This window comes from Thermobia domestica, chromosome 2 (assembly GCF_964235325.1).
Source record: "Thermobia domestica chromosome 2, izTheDome1.hap1.1, whole genome shotgun sequence".
Lineage (NCBI taxonomy): Eukaryota > Metazoa > Arthropoda > Insecta > Zygentoma > Lepismatidae > Thermobia > Thermobia domestica.
This window is the reverse complement of record NC_137455.1, coordinates 228,830,058-228,856,512: the sequence shown is the minus strand read 5'-3', so window position 1 is coordinate 228,856,512 and position 26,455 is coordinate 228,830,058. Positions and strand designations below refer to the sequence as shown.

Here is a 26,455-nt window from a genome sequence, read left to right as displayed (position 1 = left end):
ACAATAACAGCGATGGGCGTAAACCGCGTGTATAAATACAGCGTAGACAAAAGCAGCGCATGCAAATATCGCGTGGACAATAACAGCGCATGAACAAAAACCGACAAGGACAAAAACAGCGCATGCAAATACTGCGTGGACAAAAACAGCGCATGAACAAAAACCCCGAAAGGACAAAAACAGAGCATGCAAATACCGCGTGGACAAAAAACAGCGCATGGACAAAAACCGCGCAAGGACAGAAACAGAGCATTCAAATACCACGTGGACAAAAACAGCGCAAGGACGAAAACAGCACATGCAAGTATCGCATGGACAAAAACAGCGCATGGACAAAAACCGCGCAAGGACAAAAACAGCAAATGCAAATACCGCATAAGCGAAAACAACCCATGGAGAAAAACCATAGATGAACAGTTTGCGCTAGGCCCGCTCGCGCTCGAGCTCACTTCTTTATACTGGGCTCGCGCTCACTCGTGCATGCGATCACTTACTTCAATTGGGTTCGCGTTGACGACCACTTCCCTCAACTGTTCTCACAATCACTCGCGCCCACGGTCACTTGAGCTAGCACTCATCTCTCGACTGGCTCGTAGTCACTCGAGCTTGCACTATCACCAACGGGTCAAGATATGAATTAGGTTGAGAACCATCGCCACAGACTGTTTAAAATTTTTATAGACATTTTTAGGAAAGATGAGCCAGGAACAATTACATAAATCCTTTAAGTTTGACAACCCAAATGTCTTTACTGTGTTTCAGGTTGCATAATTGGCAGGCACTCTTCCTAGTTAAATATATATATGGACAAAAGCAGCGCATGAACAAAAACCGCGCAACGACAAAAACAGCGTATGGACAAATACATCGCATACAAATACCGCGCGGCAAACAGCGCATGAACAAAAACCATGCAAGGACAGAAACGGTGTATGCAAATACTGCGTGAAAGAGGAACAGCCTATGGACATTTTGCCACGGATCATAGATGAACATTTTACACTAAGCTCGGTCGCGCTCGAGCTCACTCAGGCTCGCGATCACTTACCTCAATGGGGATCGCGCTTACTTCTTTCGACTGGGCTCGGGCTCACGTTCACTTCTCTCAACTGATCTCGCACTCACTCGGACTCGCGCTCATTTCCATCAACATGGCTCGAGCTGGCGATCATGTCTGTTGACGGGGCTCGCGATCAACCACAAACTGGGCTCGCACTCACACGAGCTCCCACTCAATTCTCTCGAGTGGGCTCGCGCTCAATAACCGTAACTGGGCTCCCGATCACTCGGACTCCCGCCCACTTCTTTCAACTGAGCTCCCACTCACGCTCACGCTAACTTCCCTCAACTGGGCTCGCACTCGGGACCACTTCTCTCAGCTTAGAGGCGGTCACTCGGGCTCCCGATCACTTCCAGAAACTGGGCTCGCACTCAATTCTCTCGAATGGGCTCGCACTCAATTCTCTCGAATGGGCTCACTCTCACTAATCCTAAATGGGCTCGCTTTCACTCAGACTAGCGCTCACTTCTCTCAAGTGATTTCGCGCTCACTTCTCACAACTGGGCTCGCGCTCATTCAGTCTCGCATTCATTTCTCTCGACTGGGCTCAAGCTCAGTCGGACTCGCGCTTACTAATTGAGAATCGGGCTCACTCAGGCTCGTGCTCAATTATTCAGCCGGAGCACGGCTAAGCGCGAGTGCCGAGTTCACGAACGTGGGCTCGCTAATTTGGACACCTAAGACAAAAGCAGCGCATGCAATGCACATCCTTTCACAAAGCAAACATTAAGGCAATAGTTCTGAGATTAATCTAACAAAGTACACTAGCTCTTGCGCTGAACCCGACTCTTGGCTGGATCGCGCTGACTTGCAGCATTTCAGCCTTTACTATAGACTTCATCTTAAAGCTGATTCCTGCCAGTCAGGACTATGTTGACAAGTAACACGTCCTAATTGTAACACACCGATTTTGATAATATTTGGCAGGTAGATACTACAAATAGAACAAACGAATAAGTATTCTCTTTAATTTTCTGCAGAATAACGGTTTTATGTGGCAAAAGCCCTCACAAAAAAATTTTGGAAGTTGGTGTTCGAAAGGCAAAAAGAAGTGCACGTAAATGAACGAAATTGTGCACAGATATTGTAGACGTAAAATGAAGGAATATGTGCTTTATATTTTACTCGGAAAATGGTTAGATGGGACATGGACCCCTCCAAACCTTTGATCAGAAATATCAAAAGTGCTAATAACCGTATGTCAGATGTGTAAAGGACATGAAGAATTGCAACAAAGCTTTGTGTAGGGACAATAAGCAAAAATAAACGAATACGTGTTTTATTTTCTAAGAAAAAACAGTTTTAGGGGCCAAAGCCCCACACAAAATTTTGAAAGTTGACGACCGAAAGGCAATAAGAAGCGCACCAAAGTGAATGAAATTGTGCACAGATATTGTAGACGTAAAATGAGGGAATGTGTTTCGTATTTTTCTGGAAGAAACGGTTGAGTGGGGCACGGACCCCTCTCAACCTCTGATCATGAAATATGAGAAGTAATAATAACAATATATCAGAAGTGCCAAAAGGACACACCGAATTGCAACGAAACTTTGTGTGGTGAAATAACGACAAAATAAACGAATACGATTTCTTTTCTGAGGAAAAACGGTTTTAGGGGGCAAAAGCACGCACCCAAAATTTTGGAAGTTGACGACCGAAAAGCAAGAAGTTAATCAAAGTGAATGCAACTGTATACAGGTATTGTAGACGTTAATTTTTTTTGAGGGACTATACGTTTCGTAATTTCCTTAAAAAAGGTGTTGGTGGGACACAGACCTAAACCGTTGATTACAAAATACAAAAGTGCAAATAAGTATACGTCAGAAGTTCCTAAAGGATGTGGAGAATTGCAACGAAACTTCATGTAGAGACAATTTGCGAAACAAACGTGTGTTAATTTGTGCGGGAAAACAGTGTGGGGCCAATGCCCTCTTCGAAGAAAGTAAATATTGCCGTAATATTGCAGGAAGGATTGGATTGAAGCAAATGAAATTGTGTGTAGATATTATATATGTAAAATAAGGCCTTTTGTCTTTCTCAAATGCCCCTATCCGATTTGAATCAAATTTGACAAATCAACAGCAAGGAGGAAATAAATCGACATGTGTTTCTGTTTATGCGGGAAAACATTGTATGGGTTAAAGGCGCCTCCTGAAATACTATAAAGTACGCTATACAATTTGTGCTTAGTGTTGATCTGCCAAATTTGAAATTGGATGGAGACACTTATGGAACACAAAAAGCATATACATTTTTTACGCACAATGTCGTTCGGTTCGGTGCTATTTTTTTGCCACCCAACTCTTCGGTCCACCCAACCGTTTTTTTTTTTTTTTTTTCAGGAAAATGCGAAACACGTATTCCCTCAATTTTCGTCTACACATCTGCGCACAATTTCGTTCACTTCGGTCCACTTGTTTTCGCCTTTCCAGTGTCAACTTCCAAAACATTTGGTGGGGCTTTTACCCCTTAAAACCGTTTTTCCACAGAAAATAAAAAAACACGTATAACACGTATTCGTTTATTTCATGTGTAGTATCTACCTGCCAAATTTTATTAAAATCGGAGTGTTACACTTGGGAAGTGATACTTGTTAGTCACGCGTTACGCAAAATGGGACAAATAAAGCACCCAAGATGTCAATGCGAAGAAATAGGCACACCAGAACATCACGTATTATGGTGTCCATTACTGGAAGAACGGCTAGAGGGAAGAGATCAAATAAAAAGGAAAGAAATAAACGAAATTATACCTAATGAGGAGGACTATATAGAATATTAAACGAAATAATAAATAACTAATCAGAAGTGATAAGAGGACAATATACTAGGACAAATGATTAAAATTGTAAACAAAACGGAGAAACACCAAAATAGGAGTGATGTTTATAATAGTGTAGCTGAATGAATGGAAGAGTGGCTGTAAATCTTTTTTGACCGGAGGATTCCTCCAGGAACGTCGGCATTCCGCGTGTCCCAGACACACTGTATGCTTGCACTCGGTATATCTCGGGAAAAACTGGATACGAACTCTGGATATATCGAGAGTGTGTATGTGTGTGTCGGGAACGGTGTCGGAAAGTTTGTTTTGTGTAAATAGTAAATTCATAAATACCCTTAAGGCTGCAGACTACTAAATATTTTTGAGAAACTAATAATTTTTCTTTTCCCTGTTTTTCGTAAGTGGAAAGAGGTAATAAAATGTAAGTTACCACAATAATAGATAATATTATTCTACACCCGAAAATACGAATCGGAAGAATTTTCAGTGTTGCCATCCATAGAAATTACAGTGTGACCAGAATTTGAATTACTCAAAAATCTAGGTAAAGGCAGCAACTAGAAAAATGAATTCAACGGTAATTGATAACTTATCATGCTGTCTATGTTTCTTGTTTACTACTTTTTAAATAATGTTTCTATTTATTTTGTAATAACTTATTTATTTTGTAATAATTTATGTAAGGTTTATAAAATAAATAGAAATGTTATTTAAAAAGTAGTAAACAAGAAACATAGATAGCATAATAAGTCATCAATTACCGTTGAGTTCATTTTTCTAGTCGCTGCCTTTACCTAGATTTTTGAGTAATTCAAATTCTGATCACACTGTAATTTCTATGGATGGCAACACGAAAAAATTCTTCCGATTCGTATTTTCGGGTGTAGAATAATATTATCTATTATTGTGGTAAGTTACATTTTATTACCTCTTTCCACTTACGGAAAACGGGCAAAAGAAAAATTATCAGCTTTTCAAAAATATTTAGTAGTCTGCCCCCTTAATGAAAAAATGTGTCGGAACGGAAGCACAATCCAGTATCCGCATTGTCGTATTCAAATAACATGCGAATCTCACTAGGAACATAGATGCACGTGTCGTCCGGACATACGAATCAAACCTAGTCCGTTCGATAAACATAATAAAAATATGCTCAAGCACTAAAAGTTATGTGCCGTGGACAATGGAATAAGTCCCTGGAGCCCATTAATCCTGTGAGCAAAAAAAAAAAATGTAGAATCGCAGTGAAAAGATATTGCATCAATATTGTTCATTGGAAAGTCATGGTTTGTAGTTCAACCTCTTCAGCATGAATCAAGTTCAGGTGATTTGTATTGGTTCCCACAATGCATTTGAAAACGGGAATTGGGAAAAATTCCCTCCAAAAATACCTCCCATCAAATTTGGCCCCTTCTGGATTGGTCCCAGAGAAAGCACACAATCCAAATGTATCTTGAAAAATACTACAGGGGTCAAAAAAGGAGTGTACCAAGTTTCGTTTTGATAGACGGAATAGATATGAAGGGAAAGGTTGTATACCAATACGCTATGTATATACAAAACCGAAACGATGACTTGACCTATGAAGAGAACACAATATAAAAAGTATAAACGCAATCCTATTTATTGAGATATCAAGAATTGTACAATGTTTGCTTTGGGAAAGGATGTGCATTGCGGGCCATGCATGCGCTTTTTTTGTCAGGTGTGCAAACTCACGAGCTGGGGCTCGCGAGCCCACTCGTGCTCAGCTGGGCTCGGACTCAACAATTGAGCGCGAGTCCGAGTGAGTGTGAGGCCAGTCAATTATGCAACCTGTAACACAGTAGACATTTGGGTTGTCAAACCAGCTGACTTCTGCTGTAATTTTTCCTGACTCATCTTTCCTATGGATGTCTATAAAAATTGTAAACAGTCTGTGGAAGTTGGCCTGTAAGACAGAGTAAGACTTGTATAGATCTTATTTTTTTAAAGCACCAAAGTCCACTGAACGTCACATCAGCTGTGCTGTAAACAAGTATAACTGACCAATTTCTCTCTAGTATAAATGCTCTCATTACAATGCAAAAGAGGGGAAAATGTCTTATGAAACAACAATTATAGATTATACTTTACTAAATGAAAAATTGAAAAAGTGTAACTGAAGTCAGGTAATACAGAGTAATTGTGTTAATAGTGCCACTTCGAATTTCATCCAAATGATGAAAAATTGTATAAGTAATTCACGTATTAACAATAAAAATAAAAAAGTAAGTAGTAAATATCTCAAAATAAAACTATGGATAACAAAAGGATTAGCCAACTCTATAAGAGAAAGAGATAGATTAAGTCGTTTAGTAATAAAAAACCAAAACGATTTAGAATTTAAGGGATATTACAGAAGTATAGAAATAAACTTACACAATTAATAAAAGAAGTTAAAAATTACTACTATAGAAAATAGATTATATAATAACAATGATAGTAAATTATGGAAGGTAATAATAGACATTATAGATAAAAATGACAAAAATGTATAGGAATAAATGAACTAAACACTAAAACTGGTCTAGGAACGTATGAACGTTATCCAATGTTAATAGTTGAAAGTTTCAATGAGCATTTTTCCAGTGTTGGCAAAAAATAGATAACAAAGACATTGATGATAAAATAAATTTTAATTTGCATTCCCAAACTATAGTAGTAAACTCGACATTTTTCACTCCAATCACTGAATAGGAAATTTAACGCTTCATAAATGAATTATCACCAAAAACAACATCTCGTATAGATGGATTATCAACAAGTGTATTGAAACATACGAAATCAAATATATTAAAACCTTTGCAGTATATCTTTAACCTAAGTTTAGAAACAGGCGTATTTCCTGATGATTTTAAGACTGCTGTAATAAAACCTATATATAAAAACGCTCAAAGGCTGACCCTAATAACTATAGGCTTATATCAATCCTCAATAACGGTGCTAAAATGTTAAAAAAAGAAATGTATAAAGATTAGTTAATTTTCTTGAACAAAATAAATTCTTTTCTTCATATCAACATGGATTTCAAAAAGGTAAAAGTAGATTAGATGCGGTGTACAATTTAACAGAGATAGTTTGTGAAAATGTTTATTAAGCTTAAAAAGTAACTGCAGTTTTCCTAGATCTAGCAAAAGCATTCGACACATTATCACACAAAATTATCTTAAATAAACTAGAAAGATGTGGAGTAAGGGGTATATCGCTATCTTGGTTTAGTAGTTATTTGAAAGACAGATTAACAGGCCGTCCAAATAGGTAATATTCAAAGCAATTATTGATATGTAAAACAAGGAGTCCCACAAGGAACTGTATTAGGTCAAATATTAGTTTTAATTTATATAAATGATTTGTATAATTTAAAAATGGACGGGCATATACAATCATTTGCTGATGACACCTCTCTTATATTTACTAGTAAAACATGGACAGATATATTCAAGAAAACTGAAGCAGAAATGAAGAAAATAAAACAATGGCTTGATAATCATCAGTTAGTATTACCTAGGTAAACGCTGAAAAAAACTGGTATATAACTGATTTTCACCAACTTTAAAAGGACGACCGGAAAACATGTCACTAAAATTGCATTATTGTCAAAATACTGAAAAATGTAACTGTAGTCCTCTTATTAGTGAAACTAAAGTAAAACACTTAGGTATATTTATTGATAAGCATCTAAAATGGTCTTCTCACATTACACATATTGCCATAATATTAAGAAAATTATTATATAAATTTGTTCAATTACGAAACATTGTAAGCATAAAGATATTACGTACTGTATATTATGCTCTTGTAAATAGTATACTTACACATGGTGTATTAATTTTGGATGCTGCTTACCTTACTCATTTAAAACCTTTGATTGTTCAGCAAAATAATATTGTAAGAATATGTTTAAAAAAGGGACTTGAAAGTAGACTAGATAGTTTCTATGACCAATTTTTAGTGTTAAAACTTTCAAAATTATATTTGCAGAAGGTATTGATATATATTAAAAGGATAGTAACAAATGCGACTTAATAAAACATATGTATATAACCAGAAATGTGACAAACAAAAATTTAGAAATTAAAGCAACGAGTAAATCTGTAACTCAATATCAAACAAATCACAGAGCTCCGAAGATCTATAACGAATTCCCACTCCGAATCAAAGACGAAAGTAATTTCAAAGCATATAAAAGTTAATTTTACAGTGGTTAAAAGATTCAAAAAGTATTTACAAAACTATTGTTTAGATAAAAGTAAGAATTATAAACCTAATATGGTACGGTAAGAAATAAATAAGTAAAACGACAATCAGGCTCATACACAAACATTTGGCTTATTTGAGCCATTTTCTCTTTTCTATATTGTTTGCATAAAAAATACAAAAAATTCGCAATATAGAAATAAGTGCATTGAATTAATCTGCCCGACACCGGAAGATAGACATGACTTTTGAAAGTCCGAAGTTCTGTCATCTATAAATGCCGGGTACGTTAAACTCTGTTAATAGACTGAAATAGTGTGACGTTACATCCTTCTCGTTACCATGGTGATCGCAGTTTTATTTTCTAAACAACATGGCCTAAGAACCTAAGTACAAAGCGAAAACAGTGACGTATTAACTTCTGGATTACAAACATTAGATTAAAAGAAACATATGTATATATAAAAAACAAACAAAAAAATTCCAATGAATGAAACTACAAAAAGATAGGAAAAGCAAGCTATTTTTTAAATAATGTGATAAAATATGACAAGCGTTGAAACCGAAATGTTTCCCCTCATATCGCAGATTTTGTGTATTTGTTACATATTATTGGATATTAAATTTAAATAATTCTGGGAAATCTTTATTTAGTACCATCAGTATCACACATTACATTGCATATACGTAGACCTACAGAATTAGTGTTTAAAACTTGACCGATCAGAAATTGATCCAGATTGAAAATTCTCAGGACGCATATGGCTACAAGCTTAGTGTTCTTTTTTGTTTTGATTGTTTGTTTCTTTATTTTATTTTGTATCCAATGTAACTCATATTTTAAAGCGTGAGTGCAAGAAATCTGAATGCGCCAACAGGACTGATTTTACCTTGTAGATAAATAGTATATTTATTCTATTTTCATTGTGCCGATAGCTCGTCAGTCTGTATCTTTGCTTTTACAAACCGGAGTTTTTACACTGCTTATAACTACTTTTGTTCATTATGCATTACATGGTAATGGCGCTGCCATTTCTTATGGAATTTCTATCTTATCACTTTACGTAGAGATGTGATCCTTGTAGAAAAGGTTCCTTAGATGTTACTTCATGAATTACTGGATTTCACTAGTAAATTTTCTAAATAGTGGCCCCATATTCTTAATCTGTTCCTTTTCTTACTAACTTTACTTTGTCTTCAAAATATTTTTCAATTGCCTAATTAACTGTCTGTCATTAATAGCAGACTTAACAGTATTCCTTTGGATTCATGCATTTGTTTAGAAAAAACATGGCTATCACCAAGGTAACGAGGAGGAAATGACGACATTACTATTTCAGTCTATAAAGGGATCTAGGAAGTCTGATTTCCTTTGGAGAAGTAATAGCACTTAGAAGTAGGAAATTGGACTTGCTAATTTCAGTAGCAGTTAATTTTTCCTTATACTTTCATTTTATTCCATTAATATTTTGTGTATTATTTTTAATAAATTAGTATGTTTATGTATTTTATGTATATTCTTTAATATACTGGATACATCCAATACATACATTCTCTTCTTTCTTTAAATAAATAAAATAAATAAAAGTGGTTCTCAACCTAATTCCCATCTTGACCTGCTCGTGTGAGTGCAAGTCCGAGTGATTAAGTGCCCAGTTGAGAGAGGTGAGTGAGAGCCCAAGTGACCGCGTGCGCGAGTGATTGGAGAACAGTCGAAGGAAATGGTCGGAAGCGCAAGACCAATTGAGGTAGGTGAGCCCGAGCCCAGTTGAAAGTGGGCTCGAGCGTGAGCGAGAATAGTGCAAAATGTTCATCTATGGATTTTGTCCATGGGCTGTTTTCGCTCACATAGTATTTGTATGCGCTGTTTTTGTCCAAGCAGTATTTGCATGTGCCGTATTTCTCCACGCAGTATTTGCATGCACTGATTTTGTCCTTGCGCGGTTTTTGTCCATGTGCTGTTTTTGTCCCTATATCTAACTGCGAAGAGTACCTGTCAATTATGCAACCTGAAACACAGTAAAGGCCTTTGGGTTGTCAAACTTAAGGGACTTCTGCTGTAATTGTTCCTGACTCATCTTTCCTAAGGATGTCTATAAAAATTGTAAAGAGTCTGCGGCAGTGGTTCTCAACCTAATTCATATTTTGACCCGTTCATGTGAGTGCAAACCCGCCACCGCGAGCGCGAGTGATTGCGAGAACAGTTGAGGGAAGCGGTCGGAAGCGCGACCCCAATTGAGGTAAGTGATCGCGAGCGAGAGTCCAGTTGAAAGAAGTGAGCTCGAGCGCGAGCGAGCCTAGTGCAAAATGTTGATATATGGTCTTCGTCCATGGGATGTTTTGCTCATGCGGTATTTGCAGCGGTTTTTATCCTTGCGCTGTTTTTGTCCACGCGGTATTTGCATGCGCTGTTTTTGTCCTTGCGCGGTTTTTGTCCACGCGGTATTTGCATGCGCGGTTTTTGTTCATGCGCTGTTTTTGTCCACGCGGTATTTGCATACGCTGTTTTTGCCCTTGCGCGGTTTTTGTCCATGCTCTGTTTTGACCGGATACCACATGGAAATTATATATTTACTTGATGGCAACGCTCAGATACTCAGTATCTTTGTTCGAAATGATCATGTTACTCTAGGAGAATGGAAAAAAATAGATTTCCTTGTAATCATATAGGGGATTCGCCGTATAGTTTTCTATGACCAGACGTGTTCAATTCAAATCACCATTCTTCTCATCATTTGCTTTTGAGCAAATTAGTAAATAAAAACGAGTGTGAATGGGTTGGCGTGGCTCAGCGTTCACCTCTGGTGTGTGGGGTCACATGTTAAACCCCAGCTCACGCTAAGTGAATTTCGTGGTGAACCACTGTGTTCGGGGTTTCTCGGGGTTCTCCCGTTTCCTCCCAGTTTATTTATTCCACCATTCCATTCATTTATAATCATCACCATCTCCTTTAGCCTAACAGGTATAACCGTAGGATGTAAAACTGAAAGATTACACGAGTATGAAGGAATTAAAAGTGAGTTTGTTTTTCTTCTAAAATGAAATAATTCTGTACCTCAAGAAGTCTTGAAAATATTACGGAAAATTAATATATTTGACTTGAAATTTAAGTTTATCCGTCTTATAAGAACTTCTCATTTTTCAAACGCCTTCACATACACTTTCCCGAACAAACAATTCTGAAAAATTAAATTCGAAGTATGAAAGCGTAAGAAAATAGTGAATGAAATTTGAGTTTTTGGTTTATTGTGTTGGCTTAACAGGCAAGATGCTATCTATGCATTCCCTGATCACGTAAAACTGTACCACAACTCTTGATGTGCTTAGACGATCAGTACTTATGGAGGTTGAATTTGTTATGAAAAGCAGACGAAACAATTTCTCTTATACAACATCCTCCTGGAATGCAATTCAGAGTGAAAAGTTGGGATTGGGGCACGAAGCGAACCCAGGCCTCCAGCATATCATGCAATTTCTCTATCCACTACGCTATGCTACTCATAGGGTGACTTCCCACTTTTTTGATATTTGAATCATATTCAATTTGCACCTGGTGGGAATATGGTAACGAGAAGATTACCGATTTTCACCATTTCTAGTATAACAGTCTTAAAAAGTTGCTAGTTGAACCTTTGTTAATAAAATTATCATAAGTTCAAGATTCTTTCATCTAAAATTTCTGTATCTACTGCTTGTTTTTCTATCTAAAATTCCTGTATCTACTGATTGAAAGTTTAAAATTGTGCTATGATTATCTTTCTGCAATAACGAGCAATTCTCAGTGTAGTTTTCTTCTGTCCTCGTAAAAGGCATTATCAAAGAATGCTTAAAAAGCTGCAGATACTTACTTGTACATGGACGACATGTCTCTACTATCTTGAATTCTTCTTTCAGCCAGCATGCCCCTGAAGAAATATTTTTTTCACTATGCTCCTGATGATGGTTTCCTCCAGACGTCCAGTGGCTCTCAACAACAAGCACTAGTATTGTCAATCTGAGAATGGAAATAAATAAAAATGTAAAATAAAATAAATTTAAGTACACAGAATTTCATTAAAATAACAATGCCAACTCATTTACTTATCGGCAAATTTAAACACACAGTTTAGGAAAAGTATGTATTTCGAATTTTGCGGAAGAAAGAGAGAAGGATTAAAGAAACAAACAAAGAAAAAATGGGTCGTTGAGTCACAAGTTGAATCTTCTATACACGATCATAAACGCTCAAGCGATGAACCCAGTATGCTAATACTAGTGCATAATACTAAATTACACTACCTACAACTGTAACAGCTATCTTTAAAATATGGACTTCTTTCTTACATTCTTCTTAAAATATAGAAATGATTTCGTTTCGTGAAGTATGCAGCTATTGTCCTATGTCCGCTTACATTTCTGCTAAGCTAAACTAAACCAGAGCTAAGCTGCATCTTAATGCTACGATATACTGTCCAGTGTTTTTACAGACGTAGCTTTCTTAAGGGGTTTGCTTCGTTCGAAACATCATGTTTCCAATATTTGGTAGAGTGACGATTTCTGGCAGAATTAGCACTTTTCTTCGTCAGTTACATCTGGTTGATTTTGTAATTAACTGAAGCAGCTGAGTGAATGCTATTGAAAAAATTAGGAAATAATAACAAATATAGGCTGCATCAGTTGTAGTTAGTTTTACGGTTAATTATCTCAGATTGTTAGTTTCACGAGTTCAGCTATACCATAGCTTTAACACATTAGCAGCTAGATCAGACAAGTAACGTGGACCCTTGCCAATGGAAGAATGTGAAGATATATGTAAAACACAACTCATTCCAGTACAAAAATAACGTTTTTGTTTTCGCACGGCTGTGGTAAAGCAATTTTTTTTTTCTTTTAAAGTCACAGTCCTACCGATCATCTATACTCTTGTGTTCTATCAACATGGAAACAAATCCTGAATAGGGTTCACTTACTTTTGTAAACATTTTTTTCTTACTATATGTAGACTCAAAGGATTTGAATAGTATAAATAAATCCTAAAGCTCAAGTCGCCATCTTCTATTATATATGTAGGTTGAATCAATAGTATGTTATACACAGTAATACAGAAATTTTAAGAATCCTCTGAAGCCTAGGCTCTTGCATGAGGTACACTTCAGTGCTGAAACTTTTATTCAGTTGTCTTACTCCCATTTCCTATTTTAAAATACATATGAAATAAGTAATAATATAAAATTTTATAATGTTTAACGACAAATCAACTCCTTAATAAAGTTTTTTTTATTACTTTGAGATATTGAAGAAAACAATTAAAGAATATATATATATATATATATATATATATATGGGTGATTCCACGAAAAAGGGAAATTTTCTGTCACGGGCATTTCTTTAAACTACTATTAGAAACAATCACCTCATTTTTTTTGGGGGGGGGGGGGTAGTAACCGTCACCAGGTAGGTATGCCATGTATAACAGTTTGCAAATATAACACGAAACATACGTAAAAAAATAATTATTACCCAGATTTCTCAACACCGTGGGCTGTCACAGAGTACAGTTGACTGATTTTAATCAATAAATTACAACTGAAGTCGCAAATCAAACATCATTTAATGATAATTAAATGGAAGAGGACTCTTCAATGTTTCGGTTTTATGGAAAGTAAACCTTTATAACGATTATTTTCGAAAGCTTGACTATGCTTCGTTTCTGTCACCTCTATTTCGTCTCAACTCCATGGCATGAGAAAAAATTGTCATTGCTCTCAACAGATAGCATGGTCGTCCACATTGGCAACACCCACAAGAAGACAAGGCAGATATATTTGACTGAAGAACAGAAAAAGTTGTGTGCATGTGTTAAAGCTATAGGAAAAATATTTTTGTGTGTGGAAAGCAAGTGCGTATATTAACTGTTACTCAACACCATGGTATTTATTACTAAATGTATTTGTATGGTATACGCCTTCTTTCCCTTGAGAAAACTACGCCTTAACGTAGAAAATTCGTACACAATTACTCACAAGTACTGGTTAAAAAGTGTGCCGGTAAAGATAAATTATATCAACTCCATGTCCATCTGAAAACTAAGGAATCCAAGGAAACAAAGGAATCTGAAAACTAAGGAAACTAAGGTGTTGAGACAAGTTCATGGAGTTGATAATCCTATAGTGTTTGTTATACTCACGCTCTTCCAAATATTTCTTCTTTCAACACATTGATAGAAATATAACTCGTTTATGGTCTAGTGACTAGTACGCTCGCCTTTCGTGCGTGGTTCTGGGTTTGTTTCCCGGTGGAAGCTCAAGAACTAATGATGTTTATTTCGCACAGTGAGGCAATTGAAAAACTCATTTGAGTAGAGATGTACTGAAACCTGATCGTGCAGACCATCACAACGGCTGTAGGAGCCGACACGCTGACCACGTGTCATCCACACTCAGGCCGGCTGGTGGGTCCTAGCCCGTTTAAGGAGTGTTTCGCGGAAGTTCAGCTTTGGGGCTATCAGATAGCCGGAGGTAAAACTTCAGTCAAGTCAAGATGGATGGTGTCTGTTTTTAACCTATTGACGTCTCAATCTATAAGTATAATGCGCACCAACAAAAAGCTTTTAAAGAAGCTATAAGAAAAATATTTTTGTGCGTGGAAAGCAGGTGCGTATATTAATTGATATTGGTTTATTTCCTCTCTTTGATTGAATGATTTGTATTGGATTATTTCTTCTTAACTAATTTGTAATTTCTTTCCAACTCATTATTTGTCACATATGAGTCTCAATAGAAGTTTACTAAAAATTCCGAAAAAACAAATTCGGTACGTAGGCGTTTAGAAAAAAAAAAAAAAAAAAAAAAAAAAAACCTTGTTCATCAAAATCTTTCAATATCAATGAATTTCTTATATTCCTAAATGTTTCTTGGATAATAGTCTATAGGAAGTAACATTTGTTACAAGTTCTTCTTTTTTCATAGATTAAAATGCCGATAAAACGAATAAGTGAAAAGGAAAAGCTAGAAAGAAAGAGGGAAGCCGAAAAGAAACGTTGGTTGTGAATTAGGAATGATCCTATTAAGTATGAAGAGTTCAACAGGAGAGAACGAGAAAGGTGGAGAAAATGGAAGAAGGAAAAATAAAAGGCATATTGAAAACATTACGAAAGAAAAAAATCCGCACAAGTTGTTGAAAATTTTGCTATTTACCTGTCAACATCAATTATAAAATGCAAGAATATTACATGGAACTATTCCGAAACTGGACATGGGAAAGGTGCTCCCGATGGGGTCGGGGCCACTCTTGAAAGAACCGCAAAATGCCTTATTGCTCAAAGATATGATGTAGATATTAATTGAACAAATGAGAAAACATTGCAGAGATGTCAAACGGAAGAAATTTCATCTGTCGAACAGCAGCTTCCTCTCACTACGAAACATTTTGTGGGAACATCAAAAGTACATCAAGTAACATGCTGTAGCATAACACCACAAGTAATTAATTTCTGCTCTCTTTCGTGTTTTACTTGTCTAGCAGGAGATATCTGCATTCATTTCCATCTCGGGCAACTTTACTATTCTCCACGATCAGTGCCAACAATTTCTTCAGATGTAAACATTTCTTGTGAAGTTGGTTTAACAGATGACGATCCACCAAAAACTGAAGACTGAGTTGCAGTTATATACTTTCATCTCGGGCAACTTAACTACTATTCTCCACCATCAGTGACAACAATTTCTTCAGATGTAAAAGTTGGTTTAACAGATGACGATCCACCAAAAACTGAAGACTGAGTTGCAGTTATATACTTCGATGAGTGGTACTCCCGTAAAATTCAAATTATTTTTTAACTTTTAAAGCAATCTAAAAACTCTCGCTTCCATTATTATTTGGTCAAAACTTCTGATTACAAGGACTTACTAAATCTTACCTTAAGATCAGCTAATTGTTTTCTTTTCAGGAATTGTCGAAGAGTCTGAGGGCAATGTACGGACAGTCAATTTTATGACGCGGATCGGGAGGAATTTCTCCTGGCCCACTAAACCTGACGTTTAAAAAGCGCTGGCAGTTAACATTGTGTGTAGACTAGAACAACCCTTCCCTGTTTCCTCAAGACGTTTCCTTCATTGGAGTGGAAAATGTGGGCTACTTAACAAAGAACATCGAATTATCCAAAGAAAACTGAGAAATTATGAGTGCCTTACATTGTCATTTAGTGTTCATTATACAGGGTGTTTCAAAACAACACCGACAACGTTTGGGAGGTAATTCCTAACACCAAGATAAGACAAAAAGTGTAGACCAATCTGGGTGCACAAATGCTTCCTTTCGGAGTTACAGGCTGCCGAAAACATGAAAAAAAAATTAAATTTAAAGTTCCATAGCTCTAAAACTATGGTGTCTACCGTAGTCTGGTCAAGACTTCACTTAGGAACTAGTATGTGCGCTATCCAAATATCCATGTTTCAGAATCTTGCGATACTTCCACAACAACTTTTATAGAAGTAGTTGATGAGTACTTCAGACTATATGCCCGTAGCCAAACTCCCTCTTTAAAAAATGCTTCGTGAGTACCTCAGGATTCTGAAACATATTTTTGGATAGCGCACATATTAGTTCCTAAGTAAAGTCGTGACCCGACTACGGCAGGTCTCATAGTTTTGAAGCTATGGACCTTTAAAATTCATTTTTTTTTTTTTTTTCATGTTTTCGGTAGCCTATAACTCCGAAAGGAAGCATTTGTACACCCAGGTTGTCTATACTTTTCGTCTTACTTTGGTGTCAAGAATCAGCTCCCCAACGATGTGTGTATTGTTTTGAAACACATTGTATATATACCAAATATACAAATACACTTACCAAATGTTGAAAAAGTATTGCACTTTCGACGTGTTGACTCGATCACACAGAGAAGACAGACGGTTTACATAAACTCAGAAAACAAATTATGTATACAATAGACAGGTTTAGTGATTGCTTCATTTGTTTCGTAAGCTTATGTGAAACGTCTGTCCTCTCCATATGATAGTCAACATATTGAAAGCGCAATATTTTTTTAATATTTGATCAGTGTATGTGTATTTCTTTTTTCCTATCCTACGTCACATATTCATATATATATATATATATATATATATATATATATATATATATATATATATATATATATATATATATATATATATATGTACTCAATTTTGGAACCTTCATTAGATATATTTTCATATGTTTGCAGTATTTTCTCAAGTATTTTTGTATAACAAATTACGTGTCATCTAGTTCGTTAGAATTTTATTCAACATAAGGAGAAAAATTCTAGCTTACAAAAATTATTGGAAAATTATTCAATTTTTATGTAAATTATAAGCTTAATCACTTATAAACCAAAACTTATCACCCAGATGTATCACGTTCCTAAACTCCACAGCAATTTTTAACTCCGTATTAACTAAACTCCGTGACCTATGGACTCAACTCAGTGGGTGCTGAAAAGTTTATTATTTTGTTATTTACGACACCAATACCGATTCAGCTCTCCTGAACACCTAATTAACATGTACTTCGTGGCAGTAAGTGCATCTGATATTTTTTTCGAAATAGGCGACCATCAACGGAACAAAAATTTTCCAAGTGAAAATTTCCCTTTTTCGTGGAATCACCCATATATATACAAAACCAAATTCAAAAAAATCAACTTGTTCAAAATAATCCTCAACAAGGCTTATTTTTCCTCGAGTCATAAGCTACTTACCTGCAAAATTTCAGAACTATTGTTGTCAGCGGCTTGGGGGCCTTCCCGCAGAGAGAGAGTGGTGTGGGGCCCTTTTCTACCTCCCACTTCACGGTTTAGGGGCCCCTTGATGGCTTGCCCCCACCCCCCTGCAATGCGGGGTTTGAGGGACCCTTATTTACGCCCATGCCTATTGCTCAATATTTACAGGTCGCTCCATTTTTAACCTTTTCGTTCTTGTATTATTACCAATGATTTAATACTAGAATTTTTGGGAGGTATACGCTGGACTGTTTTGAAAATATAGCGTATGCCTACCTCCGTATATACTCGTTCATTCGTAAATCTAAGGTAAATATATGCTGCACTATAAAAATATTTAATGGGTAATGGTTATACGCCCCGTTACATTCCTGTATAATACATTATAGGAGTCAAGATTACAATGTAGCTTAACACAGTAGCTGTGCTAATAACCGGATAGATATATGTTTGTAGCTTTCATTATGATCACTAGATGTCGAGATAATTCTTTTTTCCGATAAATTTGTGAATTATTAAAACAAATAGCTGTGGTGATGATGTAACTGAAATAATGAAACCTTGACAAAAGACGAACAAAAGCAGTTTAATCTTCGATTGATTGAAATCCATCGCAAAAATGTTCCCGCTCCATTGAAGAAAGCGTTTTTGTAACTTAACAATACAAATACTGACATTTTGTTCTGAAAGATTTGACAACAACTAACACAAACAGGCACAATGGAGCGATCTGTAAATATGACTTAATTGTATTGAAATTTCGTTAGTTATTTGTATTGTCACAAAAGGACGGGTGATATTCATAAGTCCTAAACGGCACAAGTCCTAAACGGCATAAGTCCTAAAAATATAGGCAGAAGACCTAAATTTTAGGTCTTGTGCCGTTTAGGACTTCTGCCGTTAGGACTTGTGCATTTTAGGACTTCTGCCGTTTAGGACTTGTGCCGCGAAATGATTTTTAGGTCTTGTGCCGTTTAGGTCTTGTGCCTTTTTCATTCACTTGCTTTAGTTCTGAAATTCGCCACCACCACACGAAATTGCGACGATGCAGCAACTAGTAGGGATAATGTTACGAACGTTGATAATTCCAACGGTAACAGCTATATTTGTACTACTAAGATTATTCTTATTATCTGTTCTGCACTTATACACGAATTACATAATAACCCATTTCATTCTAAGAATTAATTATATAATTGGTTAAGAAATTCGTTTCTTTCAAATGGAGATACGAGAATCCCAAGACAAATTCCTTTAAAAAATATTAAATAAAAATGATTAAAAAGCATAATTTACAGACTTCTGGAACCAAGCAAACATTCAAAATTGCAATATATACTGTGTGGAGTGTATATTATTAAGAGTAGGAAAAAAATCCACCAAAGTTTACTTACTTAGGATAAAAGCTCACTAGACATTTCACGAGTGAACATTAAATACCAACTGTATACATTAAGAACGCAGTAAATTTAAAATTGAACGAAGAACATTTATTATGCAATACAGTTACTATATTTCAGTGTGTGCTTTGATAGAGTTGATATGTATAAGCAAGTAATAATAATAATAATAATAATAATAATAACGCTAAATTATTAATGTAATATGCAATACAATACGTTTGCAGAAACCACTACATAGTCATTTAGGGGTGTAGCCTGCAAAATTTTCTAGGGGAGCAGGCTTTTTATATGTTAAAAGCAAACAAAAAGTTTATTTCCAGATTACGAAAGCTTCAATAATTTCCTTTCTGCCTAATTTCCGTTCTGTCTAATCTTTGGAGGTGGGGAATTCTGTACAGCAAGGGATTTCTTCTAGGAATTTTTTTCTTCTTAATTGTGAGAGATTCTGTAAGAAGAATAACTATTTCTTCAGGTTTCATTATAAATTTTAAATGCTATTCTACTTGTTCTTCTCGGAAAAATGAGTAGATAGTTTTGTTATTAGCAGTATTATTCACATCTATTTTAGTAAAAATGAATGTGATTTTTTAAATACCTGCAAAGTAATGGAAAATTGATTGACACAGTTGCAAGAAAGTCGTTTGACATTGTAACTGAAACAAACCTAAAACAAACTTAATTCGGTCTAATATAAAGTAATTTCAAAACAAAATTTTTCTCAGTTTTCCAGTAATTGATGTCCAACATGTTAAGGTTAGCAGTAAATAAAACGTATCATATTTCACATCCCCAAGACATGTTTGGCCATATATTAAACAAATAATCCAAGAGGGTGCATAAGACGGCCCTTATCCCCGATTATCTGACTTCTTAATTTGGTTGGAACTGTATAAAAACATACAAGTATTTGAATGTGTGATATTGATATTTTGTATTAGTGCTATTTACAAGCTTGTACATTCACAATATGAATATGAGAATAGAAGTATGTTATCGCATATAGTATAGAATTATGTATAGAACACAAATCAGCTGATAAGGTGGTGCTGAAAAAGGAGTTGTGATATACAAGACTAAGACTCTTTCTTAAGGTCCTCCTTATGCATTCTCTTGCATTGTTAACTTCATATATGGCCAAACATCTCTTGAGGATGCGAACTGTGATACATTTTACGTAGTGAGAGCCTTTGCATGTTGGAAATGAACTTCTGGAAAATTGAATAAAATTTTGATGTGAAATGACTTTATATTAGGCCGAATTAGGTTTGTTTTGTTTCAGTCACAATGTCAGACGGCTTTCCTGCAACTGAATCAATCAGTTTTCCATTTCCCTGTAGGTGTTAAAAAATTGCGTTCATTTTTACTACAGTAGATGTGAATAACACTGCTAATGACAGAACTGTATCCTAGTCATTTTTCCGAAAATAACAAGTAGAATAACATCTAAAATTTATGATGAAACTTGAAGATATGATTATTATTCTTACAGGCTTTCTTAGAATTACTAAACAGATTATTACGAATGTAGGACAAAATCCAAGAGGTCAAGACCTCGAAAATTCTGACAAAATGAACTAAAATCAAGGGACAGAATCAAAGGCGCAGCCTAATAAAAGGATGATTATTTTTTTCTTCAACACCTTTGACAGAGAGAGGGGCGAAGGAGACTACAATCAATGGACGATATCAAAACAGAAAAATCGTACGTGAAGAGAAAGAGGTTAGCGAAGACCGTTAGCATGGAAGCTTCTCAGCTGCAGCAAGTGACCTGCCAATAATGGCAGAATACCTATGATGATGATGATGTCATGCATCTAAAATGTTATCTGTAATTCTTCACTTTATTGAAGTAACCTTTTTAAGTCGTGAAAACTCAATAAAACACGTAAGACTGTTGTATAGACGTGTTCAAATTATTAGACTCACCCTCGAAAAATGCGAAATTGATGTTGCAGTCCTGATTTCGGAGTTCTTGAACATGTAATTTAATGGTTTAAACCACCAATATAGGATCCTTCATTTGTTTACTGTACACTTGAAGTGGTGATATCACCGTTGAAGAACAGGTGGCATTAGTAGAGGGGAGAAAGTTTTAAAAGTGGTATTTCAGTTGTAGACAGCTATTGTGGTTTCTAACAACAAGTTACAATCTGAAATATAGTGCTTGCAGTCGTAAGCAGTTACGACAATCAAAGCGTTCAACAGTTCAAATGGGTCAGTTCAAAGTGATCTTGACGTATTTTGTGTATTAATCTTTTATTCTATGAAGTCCCGTAATCGCGGCGTTATTTGAAAAGCCAGAGACCTTTCTTCCCGTAAAGTGGAAGTTGTCAAAACACTTTTGGCGGAAGGAAGATATACACAACGACAAATTACTATTAGAGTTGAGGTAGGACAAAAATCTGCGAGTAAAATCTACGTTGCGATGAGCAAGAAGTAAATGTGTCAGCAAAATAGGCTTTAGAAGTGTGGGCTAGATCCAAAGCTATTAAGGGGTATCAAAAAAACTAAAAAGATTAGCTCTGGGAAACAGAAACGCAGCTTCTAGAGACTTAAGCATAAAAATGCCTGAGTATGGTGTAGACATTTCGTGTGAAAATGTTCGTTGTGTTGAGGGAATAAAAGCACTCAGGCCAAGAAAGAAAGCAAAAATTACTCCATTCATTGCAAAGAATTGCCTCAAACGGGCACGAGGCCTAGAACATTGGACTGCTGATGATTTGAGAATAGGAGTTTCAGTGATGAATCATGTGTCTTTGTGTCTGATGAATGTTCAAACTATGTGCGACGTCGACCTCTGGAGGAATTCAAGTTGAAATGCCTCTAACAAACAGTGAAGCATCCTACTTCAGTCATGGTTCGGGGTGTGATGTTTGTCTTTGGGCCTGGAAAACTGTATAGGGGAGCTTGCCCCAGTACCGGACTCTTCCCAGTGCCGGACAGTACTAGTTCTAGCATTCCGGCGTTAGAGAGCAGTAGCTGTTCTACATGCGTCTGTAGCATTTATGAACAGGAGTGTTTGGCGCCACTTGTCTGTCGTGCGCGCCACTCTTAACTAAATCGCTGAAAATTGATTTACGCTGCTATTTTGCATTACACATGTAACTTTTACAGAAGATTTGCACCCTCCTCGGGTAAGTGAACTAAATTTATCTTACTCCCATAATATTTCTTAATAATTAAAGAAGCGTACAGTATGAAAGCATTAACTAAAATTTCCATGGTATTTAGTTGGTAATATTTTTTCTAATAGATCGTGTGGTCCCAATACCGGACACTCCGAATGTTCCCAGTACCGGACAGAAGAAATTACCCAATTAGTCTTTAGGGTGGGTGGACTTGATTTCTAGGAACTTGGTACAAGGATGGCTACATACAAGAAAGGGAAACGGGATGAAGAAAGTATAAAGAAAGCTGTGGATAGTGTGTTAGCGGGAAACTGTAGTGTTCGGAGAGCTGCTGGACAAAGCAGAGGAAAATAATCTCACGGAGTGTCTTACTTTTGTAGGTTTCGATGAGGATTGAGTACAGTGCTGCAGTTGCCGAGGATGGTCACATGTTGAGTGTACCGACAGTGAAAATATTGATTGCTTCATTTGTAAAAATTCTAGACAGTGAGATTACTGAGATGAAGCACTTAATTTGAAAAATCTTTTAGCTTTAATTTCCAACACATTATTGTTACTACAGTCTTAGTTTTATTATTATTGTAGATGTTTATAAATATGTTGCTGCTACCAACGGTTGTAACAGTAGTCACTTTTGTGTACAATTTAGTAGGAATAGAAACATTGTTGCAGTGAAGTACTATTTTATTTTGCTTTCTTAATTTATAACCGTTACCAGGTTATAGAAGTATTTTTGTGGACGCTCTGTATATTTTGTAAAAACCGTGATTGTTTTTCGATTTATACTTTATTCTGCGACGGAAATAACTTTTCTTCGATGGGAACTGTTTTTCTTCACACGCAACAGGACAAAAGAGTCTTTTATCGTTCACTCATATATATATCTAAACCGTTGCTTTGTGGTGAGAATGTTTTAGTGAGCGACAAAGGTTCTCAGTGTTTTTTCCTTACACATTAATATGCAAAAACTATGTTCTATAGTTATTTGGAACTGAATCAAGTGTATTCTTCAATCATTTATAGAAATACTGGCTGACCAGATATTCGAACGCCAGAACGACGACAACCGCATCGCTTTGCTAGTTCGTTGTGTAAATGTTCCCACACCCAAGGCATCGCAATATCTTGTGCGTCATGGCCAATGGACTAAAAATTAACGTCAATTCTTTTTTATATTCTATTTGTATATACATGGAGGTGATTTAACCTGAGTGCATTTTGGAATGAACGGCTAACATTGACCAGTCGGTCAGTGCAGCACGTATCTCGAACCTCTGAGTTCGAGAAGTGTTACTCCGTATCGCCAAGAAGACACCACGTCCGTGGCATCGTGCATAATATTATGTTAAATGGCACAAGCTAATTAGGAAGTGAAGGACGTATCTTACGTCTAGTCTCAATCAGTGAAGTCCCGGGTTCGCAAACCCAGTGCATATCAGTTGTAAACGAGCCCCTCATTATTTTCATTCTATTTTGTCAATTGCCTACATTGTTTTTGCTAGAGGTTAACGTCAATTTTTGTGGATTTGTGCAGCAGCCACAAGTTACTTCGTGGGATTATCCAGTTGTCGCCCCCAGTCCTAATTCCCCATGTACATTAACGGTGTGAGAAAAGTATCTATAGTGAAATCCAAATAATAATAATAATAATAATAATAATAATAATAATAATAATAATAATAATAATAATAATAATAATAATAATTATTATTATTATCATCATCATCATCATCATCATTAACATACATACATACACACACAGGGTGTCCACTCTCAAAGCGTTTTGAAATTCCCGGTTAATTCCCGGTTTTCCCCGCTCTACTAGATAAATTCCCGGTTATAATGGGCACTAAAAGACAAATACTTTGCGAAAGAGGCGGAAGGATTATTATTTAGTTCCCACTCGAACAACGTAAAATTATACTATCGAAAGAAATTATATTTTCTTGCCTGTTTTCATTACTTCCCGATAAATGCATTGATTTTTTCTTCCAGAAGAGCAGCTTCCTTTTTTTGCCTCAGCAATTGCCTTTGTCTTTTTAGCTTCCAATTCCAGTCTTTCTCGCGTTACACGTTTTCTCTCTCTTTCCACCTTTTCCTTTTCACTCAGATCCTTCACCTTTTTTCTTCAAATGTTCAGTATACCGAGCATGTGCATTTCTGGTCGCATGTTGATTTTAATTGACTCCAATCCACCTAATGCACTCACACAATCATACACTTGTCTCATGGCAATAAGGCTCTCCTGTTTGATTCTCAAAACTGCATTCAGAATTTACAGAAAATCCTCTCTCTACTGATGCATTTCCGTGTGACAATATCAAAATAAATTGTATAAAATCATTGAGTTCTCGTACACTGTCCTCACTGAATACGCTAAGAAGTTCAACATAAAATGCATCCAGACGCTTCTTTCTTTTAAACGTTTTGCACTGATAAATAGATTCAGGTGACGAAAATATCTCCCAATATTGTTCCATAATTTTATCTGCTTTGCTTCCCGTAAACCATCGTTTAGCTACCATCTCCTCCAAAGATGTCAAACGCTTCTCCGCTAGTATCAGGTTGTGACCAATAAGCATAGGGTCGAAACACGAAACAGCTCGAGTAAGTCTGATTTCAATGGTGATCTATTCATTATTTTACTAATCATCGCTGCGATAGCGTCTCTGCACGTTCCTCGCAGTGTTAGCTGGTCTAGATCCGTTATTTCCTTGATTCCACACATGGCATCCCTAGTTGCAAAGCCTATGTGCACATCTTTAGCAGGAAGAAGATTGTTTGGATCTGATATATCTATTTTTTGAAAAGATGCACCTGCTTTATTAAGAACATCACCCTTCACTATTTTTTCCATTATTCTTTGTACGAAAGAAGTGTGCTCTTCATGCAAAAAGGGTCCCATGGGTTGGTCTGTTTGAAATTCGGTCAGAAATGGTTCCACCATTGAAGCAATAGTTGAGAAAAATGCTAATTTTGGTGCTAGCATTTTGTCGTGCAAATTTTTTCTCTACAACTGAGAACGTTGTCGAGTTAGGTGTTTCCTTGTCCTTCTTGACACACGCAATATACATATATATAATTAAATGAGGCAACATTATTAAGGCTCAAGATGCAACGTCACTGTTTTCTACCCATCTAACAGCACAAAACTTCTTTGGGAAAATATCAGATTCAGTGTAATAAGTGTAGTCCGACCTTCGTGCTGGCGAGTCTTTGAATAAATAATACAAAGCACGTAAAAACCCCACTAAGTCCCAATCTGTCTTCTGCATGTCAGTTTTGAACGCCCCATTAACTACATGAAGACCGCTACTACCAATGCTTAACAACACTGGACTTTCCGGCGTATGTTGCAGTTCAAGTTGCAAATCTGACAATAGTTTAAAATTGACACTTGGCCCATCTTGAATGAGTTTCACCTGAATGAGTTTCTTTAAAACGTCCGAAGATACCTTTTCACAAATTTGACGCTGTTGAGTATCCGAGAAAAACAGATGTAAAGTATCTTGTAACAAGAGATTTATTTGAATCCCAAAATCGTACATGTAAATCCATTTGTTGCCTTTGAGAAACTTTATTCAATGATTCGTCGAAACAGATCACGTAGGTACAGTCTTTTAATAACCTCTGAAGTTCTCGCTCGAAATAGGGTGCTAATCCAAACACTACTGTGTACCCCACTTTAGTTTGATGCTCTTGCATTTTTTCTGCTATATCACTGTCAGAAAACATCAATTTTAATGTTGATGCACAACGCTCAGCTTCTTGGAGAGACATGGTTCATCACAATTTGTAAACACCACAGCACCTCAGCTTTAGTAACTGAATCTGCTAATAGGTAACATTTAATAGTCGGTTAAGAAGTAGAATGAATACTGCCTGACTGACAAGAAAAAGATGTGTCATTCTCAGTCGAAGAAACAGAAGTTGACGATTGACAATGATCGGTGGATGAACTTTGATGACTATTAGTTTTGGACGACTTCTTAAACGCAACATGAGTTAATCCATTCACAACGCAAATGAAAGTCCTCCAGCTGATTTTTCCACTGTATTAGGCAATAAAAAATAATAAGAAACCATAATAATATCTCGGCATATGTCGGTCTGATAGGCGCCAGAA

At 36.2% G+C, this 26,455-nt stretch overlaps 1 protein-coding gene across 3 annotated transcripts in view; it reads right to left on the bottom strand.

Moving 5' to 3' along the window:
* LOC145678397 (glutathione S-transferase C-terminal domain-containing protein homolog) overlaps positions 1–26,455 on the bottom strand; it is a 266,590-nt gene that overhangs the window by 106,848 nt on the left and 133,287 nt on the right. For all 3 annotated transcript variants that reach the window (XM_081748482.1, XM_081748481.1, XM_081748480.1), the window contains exon 2: positions 11,908–12,053. In XM_081748482.1, coding sequence (XP_081604608.1) covers positions 11,908–12,053 — 146 coding nt within the window. The remainder of the gene's footprint in view (positions 1–11,907; positions 12,054–26,455) is intronic.